This window comes from Bison bison, unplaced genomic scaffold, assembly GCF_000754665.1.
Source record: "Bison bison bison isolate TAMUID 2011002044 unplaced genomic scaffold, Bison_UMD1.0 scf7180017864495, whole genome shotgun sequence".
In the NCBI taxonomy this organism is placed as follows: Eukaryota; Metazoa; Chordata; class Mammalia; order Artiodactyla; family Bovidae; genus Bison; species Bison bison.
Window position 1 is genome coordinate 4,896,664 of NW_011495054.1, and position 24,386 is coordinate 4,921,049.

At 45.1% G+C, this 24,386-nt stretch overlaps 2 protein-coding genes across 2 annotated transcripts in view; one reads left to right on the forward strand and one right to left on the reverse strand.

The window, feature by feature from the left end:
• The window catches only part of RPH3A (rabphilin 3A), a 102,595-nt gene that overhangs the window by 48,186 nt on the left and 30,023 nt on the right, over positions 1-24,386 (reverse strand). Inside the window, exons 3-5 of the mRNA XM_010828592.1 lie at positions 18,114-18,202; positions 13,392-13,403; positions 693-839 (exon numbers count right to left, since the gene is read on the reverse strand). Coding sequence (XP_010826894.1) covers positions 693-839; positions 13,392-13,403; positions 18,114-18,184 — 230 coding nt within the window. The 5' untranslated portion in view covers positions 18,185-18,202. The remainder of the gene's footprint in view (positions 1-692; positions 840-13,391; positions 13,404-18,113; positions 18,203-24,386) is intronic.
• Positions 23,074-23,906, forward strand: LOC104980030 (actin-related protein 2/3 complex subunit 3). Its single transcript, XM_010828591.1, has one exon. It carries the CDS (start codon positions 23,111-23,113, stop codon positions 23,645-23,647), a length of 537 nt encoding a protein of 178 aa, XP_010826893.1. The 5' UTR covers positions 23,074-23,110; the 3' UTR covers positions 23,648-23,906.

Consider the following 24,386-nt stretch of genomic DNA (forward strand, 5'->3'; position numbering starts at 1 on the left):
TGAGTGACTGAACTGAACTGAATGCCCAGCCCTGGGCCAGGAATGATACAAGCATCACTTCACTCCTTATGACTGTCCTATGAGACAATGATTTTTATTTTCCCCATTCTAGAGAGAGCAAACCAAGGCTCAGCGGGTGAAGCAACATGCATGGGAGCTGCAGCTGGTAAGCAGGGAGTGGGGATGGAACACTGAGTTCTTGGCATCCAGACCCACCAGCTTAATCTCTGAAGCCTCACTCTCAAGCTGGCTCCCCTTTAGGAAGGATTTCTCCCGTTCTCTCATATAGTTCATTTCAGGCGTGCGCTCTCTTTCCCGTACTGTGTCTTTGATGTAGACTTGCTCCCCCTTACCTCACCCTCAGCTGTATATTCTAGAACCTGCATGGCGTATGTCACTAGAACACATTTCTGTGCAGCCGAAATGGTGAGACAACTGGGCTCACACACACACACCTCCCCAGCCCAGATGCCCCCCTCCCCAGCCAGCCCCCAGCCCGCTCTCTCCTCTGTTCTTTTCTCCTCTCCTGGCTGTCTCATCTCCTGCACCAAGGATTCCGGCTCTGCCTGAGTGGGTGTCTCAGCGCGTCACAGATGACAAATCCCAAAGGCAGCCCTGCCCCGTGCCCTCCCCAAGCACCCCGCCCTGGGCAGCACGGCCCTCCCAGAATGGAGGGAAGCGCAGGGCCTCACCCGATTCGCTCCTGTTCCATCTCTTCCATCTTCTCAGCGCGAGCGATCACCCTGTTGATGATTTCCTTCTCCTCATCTGTCAGCTCTTCCTGTTTCCTCTGTCTGTCCGGCTGACCGCTGGGGTGGACAGACCATCCTGTCTGGAGCCTGAAAGGTAATATGGGAAGGCGTGAGGCTGGAGAGAAAGTAGGCTGTTGTGGTTAGGCTCTAGCCTCTGGAGTCTGGTAAACCTCAGTTCAAATCCCTTCAGGCAAAAGAATCCCAACCTCTCAGAGCCTCAGTTTGCTTATCTCTACAGTGGGACCCGTGGAGGCTTTGCAGGTGGCACAATGGTAAAGAATCCACCTGTCAATGCAGGAGACGCAGGAGATAGGGGTTCAATTCCTGGGTCAGGAATGTTCCTTTGGAGGAGGACATAGCAACCCACTCCAGTATTCTTGCCAGGAAAATCCCATGGACAGAGGAGACCAGTGGGCTGCAGTCCACGGGGTCGAAAAGAGTAGGACGTGACTGAGCAACTGAGCATACACACACACACACACACACAGTGGGGAACATATACATCCTTCATAGGGTTCTGCTGAGTTTATTTTTCTTAAGTGCTTAGCATGTGGCAGACACTCTTGACTTGACATTTGCAGGAAGTTCATGGAAACCTGGGCTTCCCCTGTGGCTCAGACAATAAAGAATCTGCCTGTAACGTGGGAGACCTGGCTTCTATCCCTGGGTTGGGAAGATCCCCTGGAGAAAGGAATGGCTACCCACTCCAGTATTTTGGCCTGAAGAATTCCATGGACAGAGAAGCCTGGCAGGCTACAGTCCATGGGGTTGCAAAGAGTCAGACACAACTGAGCAACTTTCACTTTTCATGGAAACCTGGAGGATAATGGTGTTCTCAGGAAAAGAGTCCAAACAGTAGACTTCTGCAACTGGAGTGGAAAAGATTCTGGGAGAGTGGTCTGAAGCCCTGGATCCCAGGTGGAATCCAACCCCTACCTGGCACAAATATGTTTAGTGTGGGCCACAGAATTTTTTTTTTTTTCAAATTTAAACTAGTTGCCAACTAGTTTTATAAAAATCTCTCCATTTCACACAAACATCTAGATTTCCTGCCTCCAAAGCTCCTGTAGCATTTCAAGTTCCATCCTGTGCTCTTCTTGGCTTTTTTGTTTCAATAAAAAAGCAAATACCGACGTGGACTTCCCAGGTGGCACTAGTGGTAAAGAACCTGCCTCCCCACGAAGGAAATGTAAGAGATGAGGGCTTGTTTCCTGGGTTAGGAAGATCCCCTGGAGGAGGGCATGACAACCCACTCAGTTATTCTTGCCTGGAGAATCCCATGGACAGAGGAGCCTGGCAGGCTACAGTCCATGGGGTGGCAAAGAGTTGGACACTACTGAAGCCACTTAGTAGCAGCAAATACTGACATAGTGCCTTCTGGAGGCCCACATTACTTCATTTAATCCTCACAACATTTCTACAAGGCAGGGATGGTTACTGTCTATTTTCTGGTGAGGAGACTCGGCTGTGGAGAAATTAGACAACTTGTCCGAGGTCGCACAGCTGGGAAGTGGCAGAGGTGGAATTCAGACCTGGGCAGCCTGCACACTTAACCTCCCCAATATGAGGTGAAATGAATGCCTATCTGTGTAGCCCCAGGGATGGTGCAGAGGATCAGAGCTGGGTAGAGAGCTAATGCTACAGTCTATGGCAAATTATCATTCTCTCCACTAATAATATCCTCCACCCCCCAGGCGCTGAGGGGCATTACCCAAGTGGAATGCAGGGCTCAACACCACTAGAAATTCTTGTCCCTGTTGGGGGGGAAAAATCAGTAATTACGAATCCCCTGGAGCCAGCACCCCATTAGCTGCCAGCCTCTATTACTTCCACTGCTCTAATCACGTCAGTAGGCATGAAATTGCCTTTTGACACTTAAAGTTGAAAATTAAAAGCCCTGTCTCCCCCTTCCTCCCTCCCCACCTCCTCTCACATCCTCCCACCTAAGATGGTTTGTTCAGAAGAGCAGAGAAGGAAGAGTTTGAAAGCAACTGGAAGCAGACGTCTTGCGAGAAAGAGGACGGAGCGGCTGGGGGAAACCCGGATGGAAACATACCTTGCTTTGGATCAGGGGCCTCTGGGGATGAACAAATGCTAAACATACTCAATGGAAGAAAGATCAATATGGCAGCCAGTCTACCATATGGTTCCCCGGGATATCTGCCTCCTGGTATTCACTCTCCCTGTGTTGTCTTCTTTCACACTGAATCCCAGCTGGTGTGGGTGTGACCGTGGGTGACTTCCTAGGCTAGGTCATGAAAGACATTTCAACTTCTGCCTTGGTCTCTTGGGTCATTCGGTCTAGGGGAAGTCAAATGCCATGTCATGAGGACACTCAAACATCCCTGTGGAGAGGAACTGAGCCCCCGCCCCCACTTCCCCACCACCCAACAGCCAGCACCAACTTGCCAGTGACCCTCTAGCCCTTGTCAAATCTTCAGATGGCCTCAGCCTCAGCTGCCATATGACTGCAGCTCTGCCAGGACCACCTAGCCAAGCCACTCTCAAATATCTACCAACAAAATCTGCAAGAGGTAATAAGCAGTAACTGCTGTTTAAGCCACTGCGCTTGATGTGATTTGTTGTATAGCATTGTTGTTTAGCTGCTAAGTCGTGTTTCTTTGTGACCCCATGAACTTCAGTATGCCAGGCTTCCCTGTCCTCTGTCTCCTTGAGTTTGCTCAAATCCATGTCCATTGAGTCGGTGATCCATCCAACCATCACGTCCTCTGTCGTCCCCTTCTCCTCTTGCCCTCAATCTTTCCCAGCATCAGGGTCTCTTCCAATGAGTCGACTCTTCACATCAGGTGGCCAAAATACTGGAGCTTCAGCTTCAGCACCATTAGATAATTGGAAAAATCAACCTAGCAGAGGATATAGACAGGGTGGAACAAAGCCCTACCTACAATGCCTATGTTCATTTTCGATTGTTGCATAACCAGTTATTACAAACTTAGGGGCTTTACACAACACACATTTATTATGTCACAGTTTTCATGTTGGGAGTCCAGGCACAGCTTTGGGTCCTCTGCGCAGCATCTTACAAGGCTGCAATCAGATGTCAGATGGATCAGATTCCAGATGGCTCCAGATGGCTCAGATTTCATCTGGAGGCTTTCTAGGGGAAGAATAAACTTCCAGGTAAATCTAGTTCATTTCCCAGCAACCATGTGACCTAGGACCCCAACTTCTTGTTGGCTGTTGGCAAGAGGTCACCTCCATGTCCTGGAGGCAGGCTGCAATTCCTAACAAAGCGGACTTCAATTTCATCCCATGGGCCACTTCCTTCATCAAGTATGCAAGGTGACTCTGCAGCTCCAGTCAAGTGAGACAGAGTCTTACATAACATGACGTAATCACAGAGCTGAGGTCCCATCCTGTTTGCAGTATTCCATAGGTTAGAAACACAACCCTGGTCCTGCCCACACTCAAGGTGAGGAGGTTACACAAAGACATGAACACCAGGAGAGGAGGGCCATGGGGGATCACCCGAAAGCCTGTCTCACACCGCCTCCCTAGAGGGGTCCTTCCAGCCTTGCTTGAATGCTCCCTGTGATGAAGACCTCACTCTCTCATAAGGAGCCTATGCCATTCTATTGGAAAGATCTTCCTCAAGGTATGCTAATATCCCTCAGCCTGATGTTTCTTCCCATCAGTTGCAAAGCATACATTGGACTCTTGCATGAGGAAGACCACCCATCCTTCCCAAAGAGCCTTAGTTACAACCTCATCCAGCCACCTCCCCAGGTCCCTCTGGTTTTCCATGGAAATGGATGTCTCAACTACCCCTCTTCTTCCTCCTTCATCCCCACTTCTCTTTCTTCATTCTCTTCTGATCCCCCTCCGCATATTAAAAGTGAAGCAAAATTGTTAGTTGCTCAGTCGTGTCTGACTCTTTGTGACCCCATGGACTGTAGCTCACAAGTCTCCTCTGTCCACGGAATTCTCCAAGCAAGAATACTGGAATAGGTTGCCATTCCCTTCTCCGGGACATCTTCCTGACCCAGGGATCAAACCTGGGTCTTCTGCATTGCAGGCAGATTCTTTACTGTCCAAACCACCAGGGAAGTCTCCATGTATCTCCTGCCTTTAAAAAGCAGCTCAGGGACCAAGACAGAGCATACATGAGATGCTGGGCCATACACCCAGTAGAGACCCTTTCATGGACACATTCCTACAGCTCACAGTCTGGTCATGGGTATGGTCAGACCTGAAGTCAATGCCTCTAACCCCAACACATGACTCGCTGGGATTAGCACGCACAGGAAACACACGACTCCAGAAACACAAGCAGGAATAGGGGTCCCCAAGAGGCCCACCTAAGATAATTGCCTCCTTCTGCAGATGAGCAAAAGGCCTGCTGGAGCTCCCAGCATCCCTCCAGACCTTACCCACTCCCCGTCCTCTGCTCCAAAATACACAGTTGACAAACAACTCATCTAGTGTTTGAAAATGTCACCAATTGGTCCCAGTGGGGATTCGCAAGCCTTCTGTGGATTTTCATGTTTTAATTTCAAAAGCAAACAGAGGGAAACAAACTGGTTTTTCAAACCAAAGCCTTTGCTCTGAAGGGAGAGAATGGCCGTATCTGGGCCTCCTGTGGGCTGGCGAGCATTGTGAACATGGGGACCTTGAGAATACTCTAGTGACAAGAAGGTGGAACCCTCACTAAGGATTCGGGCTCCATGTCCTTAAGACCAAAGTCCAGTGTTGGGATCTCATTAAAGACCAAAAGTGAAAGTGAAAGTCGCTCAGTTGTGTCTGACTCTTTGCAACCCCATGGACTGCAGCTTGCCAGGCTCCTCTGTCCATGGAATTCTCCAGGCCAGAATACTGGAGTGGGTAGCCATTCCCTTTTCCAGGGGATTGTCCTGACCCAGGGATCGAACCCAGGTCTCCCACACTGCAGGCAGATTCTTTACCATCTGAGCCACAAGGGAAGCCAAAAGTGGAGACCAAAGTGTTGCCTCCTTGGACAAGTTCCTCAGAGCATTGTATTCAATCCAGTAAATGCCTAGAGGGCCTACTGCACACCAGCTTGAGTCCTCTTTGACCTAGTGGGGTTTAAGATCCAAATCCTGGGTCTGTTGCTTATTAGCAGTGTGCATTGGGGCCCCAGTCTGAATGTCTGTTTCAGATCTGTTAAGTGAGAAGGATTTCATGTCTGTTTACTGCCAGGACTCTCAGAGGCTACTCCTTTTTTAAAAAAAAAAATCATTTATTTCTTTGGCTGTGCCAGGTCTTAGCTGCATCCAGGACCCTTGATCCTCTATCTTCACTGCAGCATGTGGGATCTTTAGTTGCCAACTCTGTTGTGGCATGTGAGATCTAGTTCCCTGACCAGGGATCAGACCTGGGCCCCCTGCATTGGGAGTGAGAAGTCTTACCTACTTAGTCCCTCAGAGGCTACCCCTGACCCTCAGTGGCTGCATGTGGAAACACCCCTGGCTTAGTGGCTCAGGCAGGTCAGGGCGAAGAGGGCTGACCCATCTCCACTCTTTTTCACATACTTAGGACAAGGCTTCCTGGAGAATTATGAAGGGCACCTGCCTCTTATTCCCCCAAATAGTCTAAGCTGTTGTAGTTCCCTGAAGGGATCTCAAAGGGTTGCAGGTGAGTGGGCTGTGCAGGGACAGAGTAGACAGGGAACCAAGCCCTCCATCCTCACTTCAGCCCAGATGGCAATGCTGGGTTCCCACTAGCAAAGTAAGGATACCAGTTAAAAATAGAGTGAGCAAAAACAATTTTTAAGAATTTAATATTTAATAAAACCATGAGATCTAGTTTATTGCATTGGGGACCTCAATACTTCACCCTTCTAAGGATCCATGCCCTTTGCCATGTGGATTTCAAATTGCTTTCACCCAAAGGGCAGAGTCTATTTCTCAACCCTTGAATCCATATGGAATTGTGGCTTACTTTGGCCAATGAAACACAGGGGAGAGATGGGCCATCCTGGGGCTAAGCCTGAAAAACCCTTGTACGTTTCTATTTACTTTCATCACTGAAACAAAAAGCTCAGGACAGGATGAGAGGCATGCAGAGCTGAGTCATTCCAGCCACAGCATCTTAGATCAGCCTACAGTTTGATGCACAAGAGAGCCCAGCCAAGATCAGCAGAGCCACCAGCCAGGCCCAGATTCCAGAAAATAAGTCATCATTGTTCTATGCCACTGAGTTTTTTTTTATAATTGTTTATTTTTAATTGGAGGATAATTAATTTACAACATTGTGTTGGTTTCTGCCCTATATCAACATCAATCAGCCATAGGTCTATGTATGTCTCCTCGCTCTTGAATCTTCTTCCCACCTTCTACTCCATCCCACCCCTCTAGGTTGTCACAGAGCATCAGATTTGTTACACAGCAAAAGATAACTGATACACTATTCACTGTGGCGACAACAACAAAGTGAATCTTGCTAAACTCGCTACATTTACTTTATAGTTTGGTATTATTTTAACTTACAGTTGCACCATGATACATTTAATGCTTTTAGCCACTAAAGAACTTTATCCAGCTCCACTCTTTATCTATCATATATTTAGCTTCTGAATAAAATTGTATTCACAGAAAGAATTTTGCTGCTAATAAAAGTCTAAAGATCACTGCAGTTGACCTGCTCATTTTCCAGACGCCCAACCCTCAAAGGAGGGAAGGGAATTGCCAAGAGAGCTGTGTGGGGAGGATATGGTCAGAGGCTCAAGAAACCAGCATTCTGGGTGTGCTTCATCTGTGACCTGAATGTAGCTGCTCAGGTGCATCTAGAGACTGTTGGAAGGAACCCTCCCCGACAAACCAGCACCAGTGGCCTCTAATACAAAAGGAAACTAGTCCTGACTCCAGGTAGAAGCCCCTCACAGGTGTTCCCCACCCGCCGAAACACTGCAAAGCGCAGACTCCCAGCTTCTTCCTGCCTCCTACCTTGATTCTTCGTTTCATACACACAATAGTCACGTAATAAATACCCACCAGATGTCTCTATTAATATATTATAACTCCCCAAAGGAGTGGGATGATGGAAATGCTGTCAGGGCATGAAGGCTCTGAAGCATTAAACAGCGGTGGTGTGCAGAAAATTAATCCTTTTTCTTTTCTTTCTTCTTATCCCCTCCCTTCCCCCAGGATGCCGACAGAAGCAGGTGTCAGCAGGAAGTCTCTTTACAGCTCAGAGAATGAGATTTTAATGAATCCTGAAGGGGAGGGTGTGGAAGGAGGGACATCCACAACACAGAACATTTTATCCAAGTCCTGCTGGTATAAAGGCCCTTTTGGATGAGATTTACCCCTACCAGACTCAAGGGGGTGCCACAAGGATGCTGTGGTTCCCTAACTCCCTTCAGAAAGCTAAGGGGATCTCAGGATCCTGGTAATCTTTTAAACCAGCCTGAGTTCCATTCAGCTTTCCTAAAATCCCATGCTCTCTCTCCTATTTAGACTTTGTGTATGCTGTTCCCTTACCTGGAACTCCTCTGTCTCTTCTCTATCTTGTACCTCCTTTACACAATCTTAGCTTACACAATACTTCTTCCAGGAAACTTCCCCATCATTGTACTCCCACAGGACACTGATCTGCTATTATAGCTCCTTGCACAATAAAGTGTATTTGTTGGTGACTATTTGTTTGTAAACCCTTTTGGGGTGTGGACCTACCAGAAGCAGAAGATATTAAGAGGAGGAGGCAAGGATACACAGAAGAACTATACAAAAAAGACCTTAATAACCCAGATAACCATGATGGTGTGATCACTCACCTAGAGCCAGACATCCTGGAATGTGAAGTCAAGTGGGGCTTAGGAAGCATCATTATGAACAAAGCTAGTGGAGGTGATGGAATTCCAGCTGAGCTATTTCAAATCCTAAAAGATGATGCTGTGAAAGTGCTGCACTCAATATGCCAGCAAATTTGGAAAATTCAGCAGTGGCCACAGGACTGGAAAAGGCCAGTTTTCATTCCAATCCCAAAGAAAGGCAATGCCAAAGTTTGTTCAAACTACCGCACAATTGCACTCATCTCACATGCTAGCAAAGGAATGCTCAAAATTCTCCAAGTTAGGCTTCAACAGTACGTAAATTGGGAACTTCCAGATGTTCAAGCTGGATTTAGAAAAGGCAGAGGAACCAGAGATCAAATTGCCAACCTCTGCTAGATCACAGAAAAAAGAATTCCAGAAAAACATCTACTTCTGTTTCACTGACTGCACTAAAGCCTTTGACTGTGTGGATCACAACAAACTGTGGAAAATTCTGAAAGAGATGGGAATACCAGACCACCTGACCTGCTCCTGAGAAATCTGTAAGTAGATCAAGAAGCAGTTAGAAATGGACATGGAACAATGGACTGGTTCAAAATAGGGAAAGGAGTATGTCAAGGCTGTATATTGTCACCCTGCTTATTTTAACTTAATGCAGAGTACATCATGCGAAATGTAGGGCTGGATGAAGCACAGGCTGGAATCAAAATTGCAGGGAGAAATATCAATAACCTCAGATATGCAGATGACACCACTCTTACGGCAGAAAGCGAAGAGGAACTAAAGAGCCTCTTCATGAAGGCAAAAGAGGAGAGTGAAAAAGCTGACTTAAAACTCAACATTAAAAGCTAAGATTATGGCCTCTGGGCCCATCATTTTGTGGCAAATAGATGGGGAAACAATGGAAACACTGACAGACCTTATTTTCTTGGGCTCCAAAATCACTGCAAATGGTGACTGTAGCCATGAAACTAAAAGTCACTTGCTCCCTGGAAGAAAACCTATGACAAACCTAAACAGCATATTAAAAATCAGAGACATTACTTTGCCAACAAAGGTCCATATAGTCAAAGCTATTGTTTTTCCAGTAGTCATGTATGGATGTGAGAGTTGGACCATAAAGGAAGCTGAGTGCCGAAGAACTGATGCTTTTGAGTTGTGGTGTTGGAGAAGACTCTGGAGAGGCCCTTGGACAAGGAGATCAAACCAGTCAATCCTAAAGGAAATCAACCCTGAATATTCATTGGAAGGACTGATGCTGAAGCTGAAGCTCCAATACTTTGGCCACATGATGTGAAGGGCTGACTCATTTGAAAAGACCCTGATGCTGGGAAAGATTGAAGGCAGGAGGAGATGGGGACGACAGGATGAGATGGTTGAATGGCATCACCAACTTGATGGACATGAGTTTCACAAGCTCTGAGAGTTGGTGATGGACAGGGAAGCCTGGGGTGCTGCAGTCCATGGGGGTCACAGAGAGTTGGACTCTACTGAGCAACTGAAATGAACTGAACTGAAACCCTTCTAGACATCCACTCAGACTTTGACTAACCTTGTATTCCTGATGCTTAGCACAGAGTATGATACATACTAAGCACTGCTGCTGCTGCTAAGTCGCTTCAGTCGTGTCCGACTCTGTGCGACCCCATAGACGGCAGCCCACCAGGCTCCCCCGTCCCTGGGATTCTCCAGGCAAGAACACTGGAGTGGGTTGCCATTTCCTTCTCCAATGCATGAAAGTGAAAAGTGAAAGTGAAGTCTCTCAGTCGTGTCCAACCCTGAGTGACCCCTTGGACTGCAGCCTTCCAGGCTCCACCGTCCATGGGATTTTCCAGGCAAGAGTACTGGAGTGGGGTGCCATTGCCTTCTCCGATACTAAGCACTGGGTATCTGTTAATGAAAGGAAAAAGGGAAGGGAGGGAGAGGGAGAAGGAGAGGATGGAGAGCATGAAGGAGGGAGGGAAGGAGCATGAATATATATCCTACCTTTCAACTTTCAGCATTCAGGAAGCCTAATGTGCTTAGGACCCTCTAAAGTCATGAACGTCTCTCTTGCAATGTTCGTATTTATAATCAGATATCTCAGCATCTCTACTAGCATGTCTGAATTATATCAGTTCAGTTCAGTTCAGTACTCAGTCATGTCCGACTCTTTGCAACCCCATGAGCTGCAGCACTCCAGGCCTCCCTGTCCATCACCAACTCCCGGAGTCCACCAAAACCCATGTCCATTGAGTCAGTGATGCCATCCAACCATCTCATCCTCTGTTGTCCCCTTCTCCTCCAGTCCTCGATCTTTCCAAGCATCAGGGTCTTTTCAAATGAGTCAGCTCTTCTCATCAGGTGGCCAAAGTATTGGAGTTTCAGCTTCAACATCAGTCCTTCCAATGAACATCCAGGACTGATCTCCTTTAAGATGGACTGGTTGGATGTCCTTGCAGTCCAAGGGACTCTCAAGGGTCTTCTCCAACACCACAGTTCAAAAGCATCAATTCTTCAGTGCTCGGCTTTCTTTACAGTCCAACTCTCACATCCATACATGACCACTGGAAAAACCATAGCCTTGACTAGACGGACCTTTGTTGACAAAGTAATGTCTCTGCTTTTTAATATGCTGTCTAGGTTGGTCATGATTTTCCTTCCAGGGAGTACGCATCTTTTAATTTCATGGCTGCAATCACCATCTGCAGTGATTTTGGAGCCCCAAAAAATAAAGTCAGCCATTGTTTCCACTGTTTCCCCATCTATCTGCCATGAAGTGATGGGACCAGAGGCCATGATCTTAGTTTTCTCAATCTTGAGCTTTAAGCCAACTTTTTCATTCTCCACTTTCACTATCATCAAGAGACTTTTTAGTTCTTCTTCACTTTCTGCCATAAGGGTGGTGTCATCTGCATATCTGAGGTTATTGATATTTCTCCCAGCAATCTCGATTCCAGCTTGAGCTTCCTCCAACCCAGCGTTTCTCATGATGTACCCTGCACATAAGTTAAATAAGCAGGGTAACAATATACAGCCTTGACACACTCCTTTTCCTGTTGCTTCCTGACCTGCATACAGGTTTCTCAAGAGGCAGGTCAGGCGGTCTGGTATTCCCATCTCTTTCAGATATACTCACAATATTCATAAAAAGATACTGTCTGACCACAAGTTTATCAACCAACAACAGAAAATGTAGAACACACACACACTATATATATATATATATATACACACACACACACACACACACAAGGGTAAGGTTAGATTGTAATCCACCCCTTCCTCTGACTTTGTTTGGTGCTTTACAGAAGTTATGACCAACCTAGACAGCATATTAAAAAGCAGAGACATTACTTTGTCAACAAAGGTCCGTCTACTAGTCAAGGCTATGGTTTTTCCAGTGGTCATGTATGGATGTGAGAGTTGGACTATAAAGAAAGCTGAGTGCATAAGAATTGATGCTTTTGAACTGTGGTGTTGGAGAAGACTCTTGAGAGTCCCTTGGACTTCGAGGACATCCAACCAATCCATCTTAAAGGAGACCAGTCCTGGGTGTTCATTGGAAGGACTGATGTTGAAGCTGAAACTCCAATACTTTGGCCACCTGATGAGAAGAGCTGACTCATTTGAAAAGACCCTGATGCTGGAAAAGATTGAGGGCAGGAGGAGAAGGTGATAACAGAGGATGAGATGGTTGGATGGCATCACTGTCTCAATGGACATGGGTTTTGGTGGACTCCGGGAGTTGGTGATGAACAGGGAGGCCTGGCATGCTGTGGTTCATGGGATTGCAAAGAGTCAGACATGACTGAGTGACTGAACTGAACTGAACTGAACCTTTCCCATGCATCTCATTTGATCGCACCACCTCCCAGTGAAGGTGGAAGGGCAGGATTAACATAGCTAGGAGCTTTGTGCATGCTCAGTCACTAAGTCATGTCCGACTCTTTGCAACCCCATGGTCTGTAGCCCTCCAGGCTCTGTCCATGGGATTTTTCAGGCAAGAATACTGGAGTGGTAGCCGTTTCTTCCTCCAGAGAGTCTTCCCAGCCCAGGGATTGAACCTGTGTCTCCTGCTGCATTGGCAGGTAGATTCTTTACCACTGAGCCACCTGGCTTAACATACCCATATTATAAAGGAGATGGCCAGGGTTCAAGGAAGTGACACTGAGTCCCAGAGCAGAACTTAGACCTGGGTGTTCTGAGGCCAGGCTCAGTGCTCTGCTTGTGGATCTGTGATAACTCCCCTACCGTGGGGAGAGTAAAATGACCTTCCTTTAGTCTCCCGATGTGTACACACAACCAAAACCCCATCTGCTTTGCAGCCTAACTGTTCATTTATTGGACCCAGCATCCAATCCGTCATGCATATTTAGGAAATGAATCTAATTTAAAACAAAAGTTATGAGCAAAGATGGGACCTCGGAGTCAAAGGCATTTCATTGGGAAATCAGGCTGACCTCCCATGAGGTGACAGAGACCATGTGTTTAGCATATAACTTCCCACAAGCTCTGTTCTGTTCTTCGTCATCTTTGATTAATGACAGCACTCATTTGAGTTAATATTTTCTTTACCTAAGAACAGTGTTCCCAGGAAAAATGCAAAAGAAACAGAAGGTGGTTAATAAACTTGCTGAATCCCACAAGCTGCTAACAAAAATTAAATTGAGGGCTCCCCTAAGGAATGTTTTCCATCCTTTTATCAAGAATTTTTTTCTTGAAATTTCATATTTTTTTCTCAAGAGGGGTGTGCTTTTTTTTTTTTAACAACTTGGATTTTTTTTTAGATATATAAAACATGTTAGTTCCTTTTTGAACCAACTCTCCTTAGGGGCAAGCCACTTTCATCAGAAAAGAGATAAAATTCAGTCTGTAGAAAAATAAAAGTATCATAAAATACTCACTGCTCTTTATCACTGAAGGTAGGCAAAGAAAGGAGAGAAAGAAAGAAAATGAATAAAGTTAGGGAGAAAAAACACCTTGTAACAGTATCAGCACCAGATGCAACAACCACACAGTTCAGCTTAAATGACAATGACCTACTTCCATTGTTATCATTATTATCTTATTTTAGCACATCTAAAACATGGTTGCTGTAGGGTTGTATATTCACAGCTTTGATGAACATGACCCATCAGTTCAGTTTATTAATTAACCCATCTGATCATTTATGCATTTGAATAATATTTTTTTGGCACTAAAGAGGAATCATTTAATGATAACAAGGCCACCACCATTCTTGTTTTCTGTTGTTTCAAACACTGAGGGTTAAGGAGCACACTGTTATTGTTTAGTAACTAAGTCGTGTCTGACTCTTTGTGACCCCATGGACTGTAGCCCGCCAGGCTTCCCTGTTCATGGGATTTCCCAGCAAGAATACTGGACTGGGTTGCCATTTCCTTCTCCAGGGGATCTTCCCAACTCAGGGATCGAACCTGCATCTCCTGCATTGGCAGGTGGATTCTTTACCACTGATCTACCAGGGAAGTTCTAAGGAGCACGTTAAGAAAGGGCAAAGAGCCCTGAACAGTGGTTGGATCATCCAAAAGCAGAACTCACAGTGCCCCATTTTGGGGAAGCAAGTCCTTCCATTCTAAAAAGAAGACCAGCCTCTCCATTTACTAGTCATGCTACCACAGACATGTCACATCTTCCCTTTGTGCCTCGGTTTCCACCTCTGGTCTCTGCCACTCTCAGGCTTGCAGACTTGAAAGCCACAGCGAATAATCAACTATCAGAGACAGCATTTCTCCCCATGTATCCCCAACATAGAGAACTGAATCCCTGCTCTACCCATGCAAGAAAGAAATACATTCTCTCCTTTCAAACACAATCACAATTGTCTTCCAAACACCATCGTTGGATTCAAGGAGACTGAGAGAGGAAGGCATTTGAAAATCACAAAGGCAGTAAGTGTATCTGGCTAGCCAGCAGTTAATTAAGACTAGATTTCTTAATTTACTGGAGAAAGACATTAGAGAATCATCTGCATTAGCACATCATCACTGCTGCAGACTAGATAGCATGTGTGATGACTATAATTCACTCATTAACATTTATTGGAAAATAATTTTAATATCTGAAGAAAATGCAGTAGCAATCAAGCCAGCCAGATGCATTAGGAATGCCAAGATGTTTCACAGAAGCCCGGGAGCACTTTAAGGAAATAGCATCCAGACTGCTTGAATAATTCTAATTTAATTGTAAGGCAAATTGTTTGGCTTCATATTGACTAAAGTAAACTGTGATGGATGGGGTTTTAATTAACTGACATTTCTTAAATAAAATAAATACTTTACCCCATCCACCTTCAGGCAACTGTTTATAGAGAGACAGTTTTTGGCTGATAAGATATTCTTTGCCAAATGAGTTTAGTATCAAGAGAACGTTCATGGGAAGGGCTTGGAAACCAGAAGTTTCCTTTCAAAACCAACAGAGTTCAATAATGTCTTCAAAACTGTTAAACTCGTAGAACTAGAGGAGGTTTTAGGTGGAAACAGTAAACAGGGACTTTTGCTTCAGAGAATACAAGTGGATTACATATTCTGAAAGACCCTCATCAATATATAATTAGGACCTTGGTAATTAAGGGCAAATCTTATTAACACAGTTCTAGGATTGCTAGCCCCCACTCCAGTACTCTTGCCTGGAAAATCCCATGGACGGAGGAGCCCTGGTTGGCTACAGTCCATGGGGTCGCTAAGAGTCAGACATGACTGAGCGACTTCACTTTCACTTTTCACTTTCATGCACTGGAGAAGGAAATGGCAACCCACTCCAGTGTTCTTGCCTGGAGAATCCCAGGGACGACGGAGCCTGGTTGGCTGCTGTCTATGGGGTCGCACAGAGTCGGACACGACTGACACAACTTAGCAGCAGTAGCAGCAGCAGGATTGCTAGAAAGTAAAGGAATTCTCCAAAACCCCTCTACCTTTGAAACAAACAGACAAAATAGACTTCATCAAAATAAAAAATGTTTCCTCTTCAAAAGACTATGTTATGAAAAAGAAAATGCGAGTCATAGACTGAGAAAAATATGTGCAAAATGTGTCTCCAACAAACGACTTTTATCTACAGCACATTAAAAAAAATGTTAAAACTTAATAACAAGAAGATAAATGACCTGATTTTTAAGTGGACAAAGTGTTTAAACAGACACTTTAACAAAGAGGTTATATGAATGGCAAACTTACATAGAAAGATGTTCAATAATATCATTATTCATTAAGGGGAGTGCAAGTTAAAATCACAAAACAAATACCACTATGCACACATAGAATGGTTAAAATGGAAAAGACAAATCGTATCAAGTGTTGGTGAGAAAGGAGACAGACAGAACTCTCATACACTTCTGGTGGAAATTTAAAGTGGTACAAACAATTTGGAAAACAGTTTGCAAGTTTTTTTAGAAGTTAAACATTTACCTACGAAGCCACTGAGACATTTTCCTCCTAGGTATTTCCTTAAGAGAAATACAAGTATATGTCTATACAAATTTTACTTGTACTAGCCAAAAAAACTAGAAACAACCCAAATGTCCATCAACAGATGAATGGATAAACAAACTGTGGTACATCCACACAATGAAATATTACTTTTTTAGCAATAAAAGGAATAAAATATTGATATGAAAAACAATATGAATGGATCATGATTTAATTATGCCAAGTGAAAGAAGACATCTTCCCTCAAAGAGATGATTCCATTTACATAATTACTTAGGGATGGGTGGTGACAGGCAGGAGCAAAGGGGAATGAGTATGCATGTAAGTGTAAAAATGATCAAATTGTACTTTAGATGTGTACTGTTGGAGGTACATTAATTATACCTTTAAAAGGCAATTTTTAAAAAAAGAAAAAGAAAACCCAGCAAACTGAATCCAGAACTGGGAGCTCTGAGCAGGAAACCAATGTAAACACCAACATTGTGTCCCAGAGACTGACTCTGAGCTCCTAACTAGATGAAGAAGCTGAATCTGGGACCCCCTAAGGGAGCTCAGATCACATCCTTGGTGAGTAGCACACACTTCCTGGCAGAAGCAAATGCAAATCTCTCTGAAGAAAATATTCTCATGGTAGATCCCCAGGATTCTTACAGGTTGAGCTCACAATAAAACATTACCAAGCAATCATGATAAAGAAGCTGTGGTACATATACACAATGGAATACTATTTGGCCATAAAAAAGAACACATTTGAGTCAGTTCTAATGAGGTGGATGAACCTAGAGCCTATCATACAGAGTGAAGTAAGTCGGAAAGAGAAAAACAAATGTCATATATTAACACATATATGGAATCTGGAAAGATGGTACTGATGAACCTATTTGCAGAGCAGCAGTGGAGACACAGACACAGAGAAGAGACTAATGGGCAAGGGTGGTAGGGAGGGTAAGATAATGGAGAGAGCAGCACGGAAGCATATACACTAGCATATGTAAAATAGACAGCCAAGGGGAATTTGCTGTGTGACCCAGGGAACTCAAACTGGGGCTCTGTAACAATCTAGAGGGGTGGGAAAGGGTTGGAGGTGGGAGGGAAGTTCAAGACGGAGGGGACATATGTACACCTATGGCGAATCCATACTGATGTATGGCAGAAATCAAACCAGTATTGTAAAGCAATTATCCTTCAATTAAAAATAAATAAATTTTAAAAATTACCAAGCTTTCAAAAAATAAGACCTTTGAGTGAAAAATCTTCAGTGATGATAAACAATAGACGTAGATTGTCAAGGTCTTTAGGCGGTGGTACGCTGGTGAATGTTTAACAGTTGCACTTCTAGAGCAAAACCCCACTGAGGCTGATTTCAAGTACCTATATGATATCACTAAATGCAAAGCTGGGAGGAAACATGCAGTACCATACTAAGATACAGTGTTTCACTATACAAGTATCACAGACAACAAGTAACACAGGGAATAGCAAAATGTAGAAAAATAAGTAAGAAATGATTAATGTTGAGTATTCACCACCTTTGTCTAATATAATTATAAAACTATACAACTTAATTTCTAGTAACAGTCATATTTAACAACCAACTTGCAAAATTCCTGCCAATTTAACAACAGCTCTAAGGACCAGCATGATACAGAGCCAATACACCACCGATTCAGGTGTAATAATTACTTAATACAGAATGTGAAGTTATTTTTATGTGAATTTCCCAATTTTTAAATGATCAGGCCAAAACTAAAAAATACATTTCTGCAAGTCACAGTCAGCTGGTGGCCTGTCAGTTTGCAACCTCTGATTGAGTCCAACTTCCTTATTTAATTGATGATAAACTGAGGCCCAAAGAAGGAAAAGAGACTCACCCAGTAAATTAGTTCAGATTTAGGACCAGAATCAAGTCTGATTCTAACCAACAGGTTAGTGCTCTTTCCATTTCACGAGACCACCTCTCATTTAGGGCATGGAGCTCAGAGTTTCATCTTGATACTCCAACTTTGCAAAGTAGTAAAATCAGTGGAGGAGTTTCCACATCAGAACTCCCACCAGCTTCTTTTTTCCCCCACCCCAGGGATGGAAGTTCTCTTTTTTCCCCTACTACTCTCCTCCTTCAAGTGTAGATCAGGACCTCATTGCCCCTAAGCAGATGACTTCCAGGAATACCCAGTGACTTACTTTGACTGCAGGGGTCGGTCACTGGGACACATCCAACGGCTTGAGCTGCTGCTGAACACGGTGTCAGTCATGGCTGAAGCCCAGCACTCCTGGAAAACATCAGCCCAGAAAGGTCATCATGCAAATGGTCATTCAATCACTCCTTATTTCTCAGGTCCCTTGTCTATGTCTGAGTGGTATGGGGAAGAAACAGAGCTTCATCCAGCTTCTCCACTTTCCAGATGGGACCTTCAGGACCAAGAGGGAAATTGTCACATCCCCCTTTTGGCAGAAATGGATCAGAATGAAGAACTCTTTCCCTTTAATCTGTATTCCTCCCATTCATTTTTGATGCAAGAGGAAGGGTGCGTATGTGCATGCTAAGTCACTTCGGTTGTGTCCAACTCTCTGCCCCCGCCATGGACTGTAGCCTGCCAGGCTCCTCTGTGGGGATTCTCCAGGCAAGGATACTGGAATATTGCCAAGAATACTGGAGGGTTGCCATGCCCTCCTCCAGGGGATCTTCCCCACCCAGGGATCAAATCTGCATCTCTTTTGCTTCCTGCAGGTGGGCTCTTTAACACTAGAGCCACCTGGGAAGAGCTCTTAACTCCAATCCAGGATATTTCTACTAGAGGATGTCATCTGGCTCATGTACTAGTCATCTTGGCCTTGGGTAGGTAAAAAAAAAAAAAGCAAAACCCATCTTTCAGAGTTTTGAGGTCTCAAATGCTAGAGTCATCCCTGGCTTGCTTTCTTTTTAATACTCTACACCCAAGCCATCAGAAAGTCATGGCTTGATTGTCATAAATAGAGCCAGAATCTTCCCAATATTCTCTGCCCAATTTGCTTCTGTGCTGATCCAAATCTCTGCTGCCCCAGCCTGCCTTACTACAGGAGCTGCTTCACTGTCTCCCTGATTCTGCTCTTGGCCTACCTCAGTCTATGCTCCACACAGTGACCAGGGAGATGGTCACAGACATAAACCACAGCTTGTGAAAACCGCATCACCACAGATGGAATCTCCCGCTAAAATGTAAGCTTCTTGCAGAACTCTTCCTGTTTTGTTCTCTGTTTAATCTCCAACACCCAGCATAGCTCCTGGCATGGAGAAGGCATTTAGTAAGTAAGTATTGAATGCGTGAATGAGTCTTCATCAATGCTAAGCAAGTCCAGCTGAACTTAGGCGAACTTGTGTTCTTTCTGGACCTCCACTCCTCCCTGCTCCCCCAGGTATAGCCAAAGAGTAAGGGGAAAGAGACCATGGAGATCACAGTTAATTTATTGTTTTAAAAAGTTTTGGAAGGTAGGTCATGGGGTCCAGTGGGTCCTGATTTCGCTAAAGTTCTTGTTACATCACAGTCCCTTTCCCCAGGAAGCCGAATAGATGAGCAGTTGGGAGGGGAAAAGGGAGAGAACTATCTTTCCTATTCTGCAACCAGTGCAATTATTAAATATTCACGTGGGTGGGGTTGGGGTGGAGGGCTCTGATGTTTGGACACAGGAGAGGAAAGACCCCTTACAGAAAAGCCATTTCATCTGTTCCCAGGTGGTTAACATAATCTTCCTAGTATAATATGACCGTTTCATTGTTTCCACTCTGAAAATAGAAAAAGGAGTGATGACTCCTATTGCGAAGGAAATATGTTGAAAAGAACCTTAACTTCTCATTACTGCCTGTGCCAAGAGCTGAATGAGGCTTCCCGGGCCCCCGGGGTCCCCTGGTCCCTGCTGGGGACCCCAGTCCTCAGTCCTCAGTAATGAGCTTCCTTGGCTGCCCTTGACTGGAACAGCCAAGCGCTCATTTGAATGCATCGCCTCCTGAAGCAAGATGCAACAGTGCCCTTGGAGGATCCCAGGAGGCAGGGACGAGGGGATGGGACAGGTGATACACAGTCCCCGCCCAGGAACTCTGATCTCCAAATTCTGATGCTCGGAACAGACACCTGCCCACCCAGACCCCTGTCTGAAGATCACATGCTCTGTTAGAGCCAAAGCCAAATCTAGTGAGGCAGCGGCAAGTTCAGAAAGCATAAAATAATTACCTTCCCTGGAAGCCAGAGGCTCAGCTCTCTGCTGGGCACCACAGCAAAGGGTCCACCACAGCCCTGTTGTGAGTGCCAAGGAATGAAAGAAACAACAGCAACAATCACTAGTTCAAATATCAAGGGTTTCGTACCTGCTAACTGCCCTTCAGGTTTTATCTCATTTAATCCTCAAAAGGTCCACTTAGTCGGTTTTTCCAGTAGTCATGTATAGACGTGAGAGATGGACCACAAAGAGGGCTGAGTGCCAAAAAATTGATGCTTTTGAATTGTGGTGCTGGAGAAGACTCTTGAGAGTCCCTTGGACAGCAAGATCAAACCAGTCAATCTTAAAGGAAATCAACCCTAAATATTCACTGGAAGGACTGATGCTGAAGCTCCAATACTTTGGCCACCTGGTGCAAAGAGCCGACTCATTGGAAAAGACCCTGATGCTGGGAAAGATTGAAGGTAGGAGGAGAAGGGAATGACAGAGAAGAGATGGATGGATGGTATCACTGACTCAATGGACATGAGTTCAGGCAAACTCTGGGAAATAGTGAAGGAAAGGGAAGCCTGCTGTGCTGCAGTTTATGGGGCCACAAAGAGTTGGACATGACATAGCGACTGAAAATCCTCAAAATAGATTTAGGAGGTAAATGTCCTTATCCCATTTCACAGATGAGTAACTGAGTCACAAAGAGTTCAAGTGGACTTCCCAAGGACCTTCTTGAAGCCCTTCAAGGAAGCAATCTAAATGCCTAATAACAAGCACGGGCTAGCAGGATGCTGGTGCATCTGTATGGTAGAGGGCTTCACAGCTGCAAAGAATAATGAGAATTTATGATGGATATGGATAGGTCAACAAGATTACTTGTCTAGTGGCAAGGCCAAGACATAGAACACTGTTCGAGAACAACACTATTGTGTAGAAAGGAAAGTGGGATAATTGCATGTTTAGGTTGTATATGCATACAGCATCTCTGAAAAGAACACACAAGAAATGGACAATACCGCTGGCCTCTGTAGAGGGAGCCTGGGAGGGTGGGCCTGAGATGGGAAGAACTGTCACGTGATACCCCTTTATATTTGCAACCAGGAGGACACTTTAGCTATTCAAAAACAAATGTATTTTTTAAAAGATAATTTCAAAATAATAAATTACTTCAATTTATTGGCTGTCCAATGCATGTAAGATTAAGACTCTCTCCGTGACCTCAAAGAACTGTCGTGACCTTCTGCCTGCTACTGTTCCTAGATCTTGGACCATGCTCCAGTCATGCTGGCTTTTCCAGCTGCCAAGTGTTTGCCTTTGCTGTGTTCTCTGCCTGGATAGCTTCTTCCTCTTACTTTTGCATAGCTGGTTTTACTAATGCTCTGCTGGTCTCTGCTCAAATGTCACCTCCTCCAAGAAGCCTTCACAGACTCCACCCTCTAAGTCACTCCTCTCACTGCTTACTTCTCACTGCTTGTTTCCTCTATGATATTTATCAAGATATGTAATTATTATTATTTTTTAACTTATCCACTGTTTGTTTCCCCACCTATTCCATAAGATCCATGAGAACAGGGCCTGGGTTTGCATTTGTTCAGCAGTGACTTCAGTGCATGTGGAACCAACTTCAGGAAGCTTTGGTCTGTACAGTCGCACAGGGACCCATGTCTGGAAGCACCCTGAACTTAGAATGACCCTGTACTTAGATGAGCCCACACTTGGCTTAATGCTTTGCTGTCATCATCTCAAAGTGTCTTATAGAATTTGAATAAGGGGCCCTACGTTTTCACTTTGCGGAGTGTGGTATACAGTAGATGTTCAGTGAACCTCCACACAGGTCCTAGAGCTCAGTGAGTGCAGCAGGCACTCAGTAAATCTGCGTATAAGTGACAGAACCAGGCCTTGTTCCAGATCTGCCCACCTCCACAGCTTGGTGCTAACCTTTAAATCACCTGCATTTTAAAACGACTCAAAGACCCAGTGCCAAGCCCAGAAAAGGTTCCAGAACCCTGCCTTTCTCCCTCTGCATTTTGTTCTACCTACTTCTCCCCTGGCTCCCATCAGCACTGTTTGTTAAGGAACGATGCCTCCATTCCCCAAAATCTCCAAGGTCTTCTGCTGGGTTTAGTTGAACTGAAAAACAACAACAACAACAACCCTGAACATCCATTAAGCTTCAGAGTCACACCAGGTGTCTAAGCATGACGCGGCGGGGCTGGGCTGGGCCGGTGGCGGCCCTGCACGTGGCACTTCAGGGCACTGCAGGGACCCAGCATGGGCCGCAGCCGTCTGTGTGGAGTTCAGTGCCACCGTCAGTCTCCCAGCCCCGAGTTGGAATTAAACCAGATGCTTCGCAGCAGAACCCGCAGCCACCAGCTTGGATGGTGTCAAATCGGTTCCATCTCTGTGTCTCTTTTCCTGCCCTGTTCCTCTCCCCACGAGAGGAGAGGAACTCTCTACTCAATTAGGAATGTAGGGGCGGGGCCGGGGGCGGGGGTGGAGCAACCACTCAGACTGCCTGATGGGATGGGATATGCAACTTACACCAAGGGCTCCAAACAGGAGTGAAGTGGGGCTGGGGGGACTTCACAGACAGCATCCAGGCTGCAAGTACGTTTTGTTTGGCCCGTGCAATAGTTTTTAAAAGTAAGAGTAAGCCAGTATTTTAAAGGCACAGGATTTAATTAAAAATACAGATTGCCAGCTTCTCTTGAGAAACAGGAAGAATTTTAAAAAATTTATAGAACATCTATTACTCTGTGGCAGACACTGGTCTAGGTACTATGGATACGGCATTAAAACAAATAAAAAAGAAAAATCTTTGTCCTCATGGAGCTTCCCTTCTAGTGGGGAAACTGTAAGTCAAATGAAAGCGTGTCAGCTGGTGATTGGGCGCTTTAGAGAAAAACAAAGGAGGGCTGGTGAATGTGAGGGAAGTTTGATTTTAAATAAGTGGTCTACCTTCTTTTCGTTGGGGTGGAGACCCGGGCGCCTCCAAGATGCCGGCTTACCACTCTTCCCTCATGGACCCTGACACCAAACTCATTGGAAACATGGCACTATTGCCAATCAGAAGTCAGTTCAAAGGACCTGCCCCTAGAGAGACAAAAGATACAGATATTGTGGATGAAGCTATCTATTACTTTAAGGCCAATGTCTTCTTCAAAAACTATGAAATTAAGAATGAAGCCGATAGGACCTTGATATATATAACTCTCTACATTTCTGAGTGTCTAAAGAAACTCCAAAAGTGCAATTCTAAAAGCCAAGGGGAGAAAGAAATGTATACACTGGGAATCACTAATTTTCCCATTCCTGGAGAGCCTGGTTTTCCACTTAATGCCATTTACGCCAAACCTGCGAACAAACAGGAAGATGAGGTGATGAGGGCCTACTTACAACAACTCAGGCAAGAGACTGGACTGAGACTTTGTGAGAAAGTTTTTGACCCTCAGAATGATAAACCCAGCAAGTGGTGGACTTGCTTTGTGAAGAGACAGTTCATGAACAAGAGTCTTTCAGGACCTGGACAATAAAGGCAGCCTCGGCTGGACCCTGGCTCCACAGCCGTGGGCAGCATTCGCAGCAAGATGTACACAGTTCTTTGCCTTTATTTCGTAAAGTTTTATACAGAGGAGAGAAGAGCGTGTGTCTGTACTTGAAGAGCTCTTTATCAAGAATTTGGGGTGGGATGGGTGGGGAAGAATGAGTTGTTGCCTGGTGATTTGAAATGTCTGCAGTATTAAGCTGGTGCTTAATAAATAATAATAAAGAAATTTCTAACATTTCATGTCAAAAAAAAAAAAAAAATTAAATAAGTGGTCTAGAGAATTCCCTGGTGGTCCAGTGGTTAGCGCTCTCACTGCCAGGGGCCTGGGTTCGATCCCTAGCTGGGGAACTAAGATTCCACAAGCTGTGTGATGTGGTTAAAAGAAAAAAGTGGAGGCCCACTGAGAAATTATATTTGAGCAAAGACCTGAAGTGGGTAATGGACTGAGCCATGTGGCTGTCTCGTGGCAGAGCATTCTAAGTGGAGGGGGAAAGCAAGTACCAAGGCCCCGGGGTGGGTATGTACCTGGTTAGTTGGAGAAATGATAAGGAGGGCAGAGTGGCTGGAGTGGAATGAGCAAGGGGGAGATGAGTGGGAGCTGAAGTAGCAGTGGAGGTCATGAAGGTCGTGAAGCAGTGGAGGTCAGATCATCAGGACCACTTAAGCTTCTACTCTGAGTGACATACAAGCCACAGAAGGACTTTGAGAAGTGAACTGAATATATC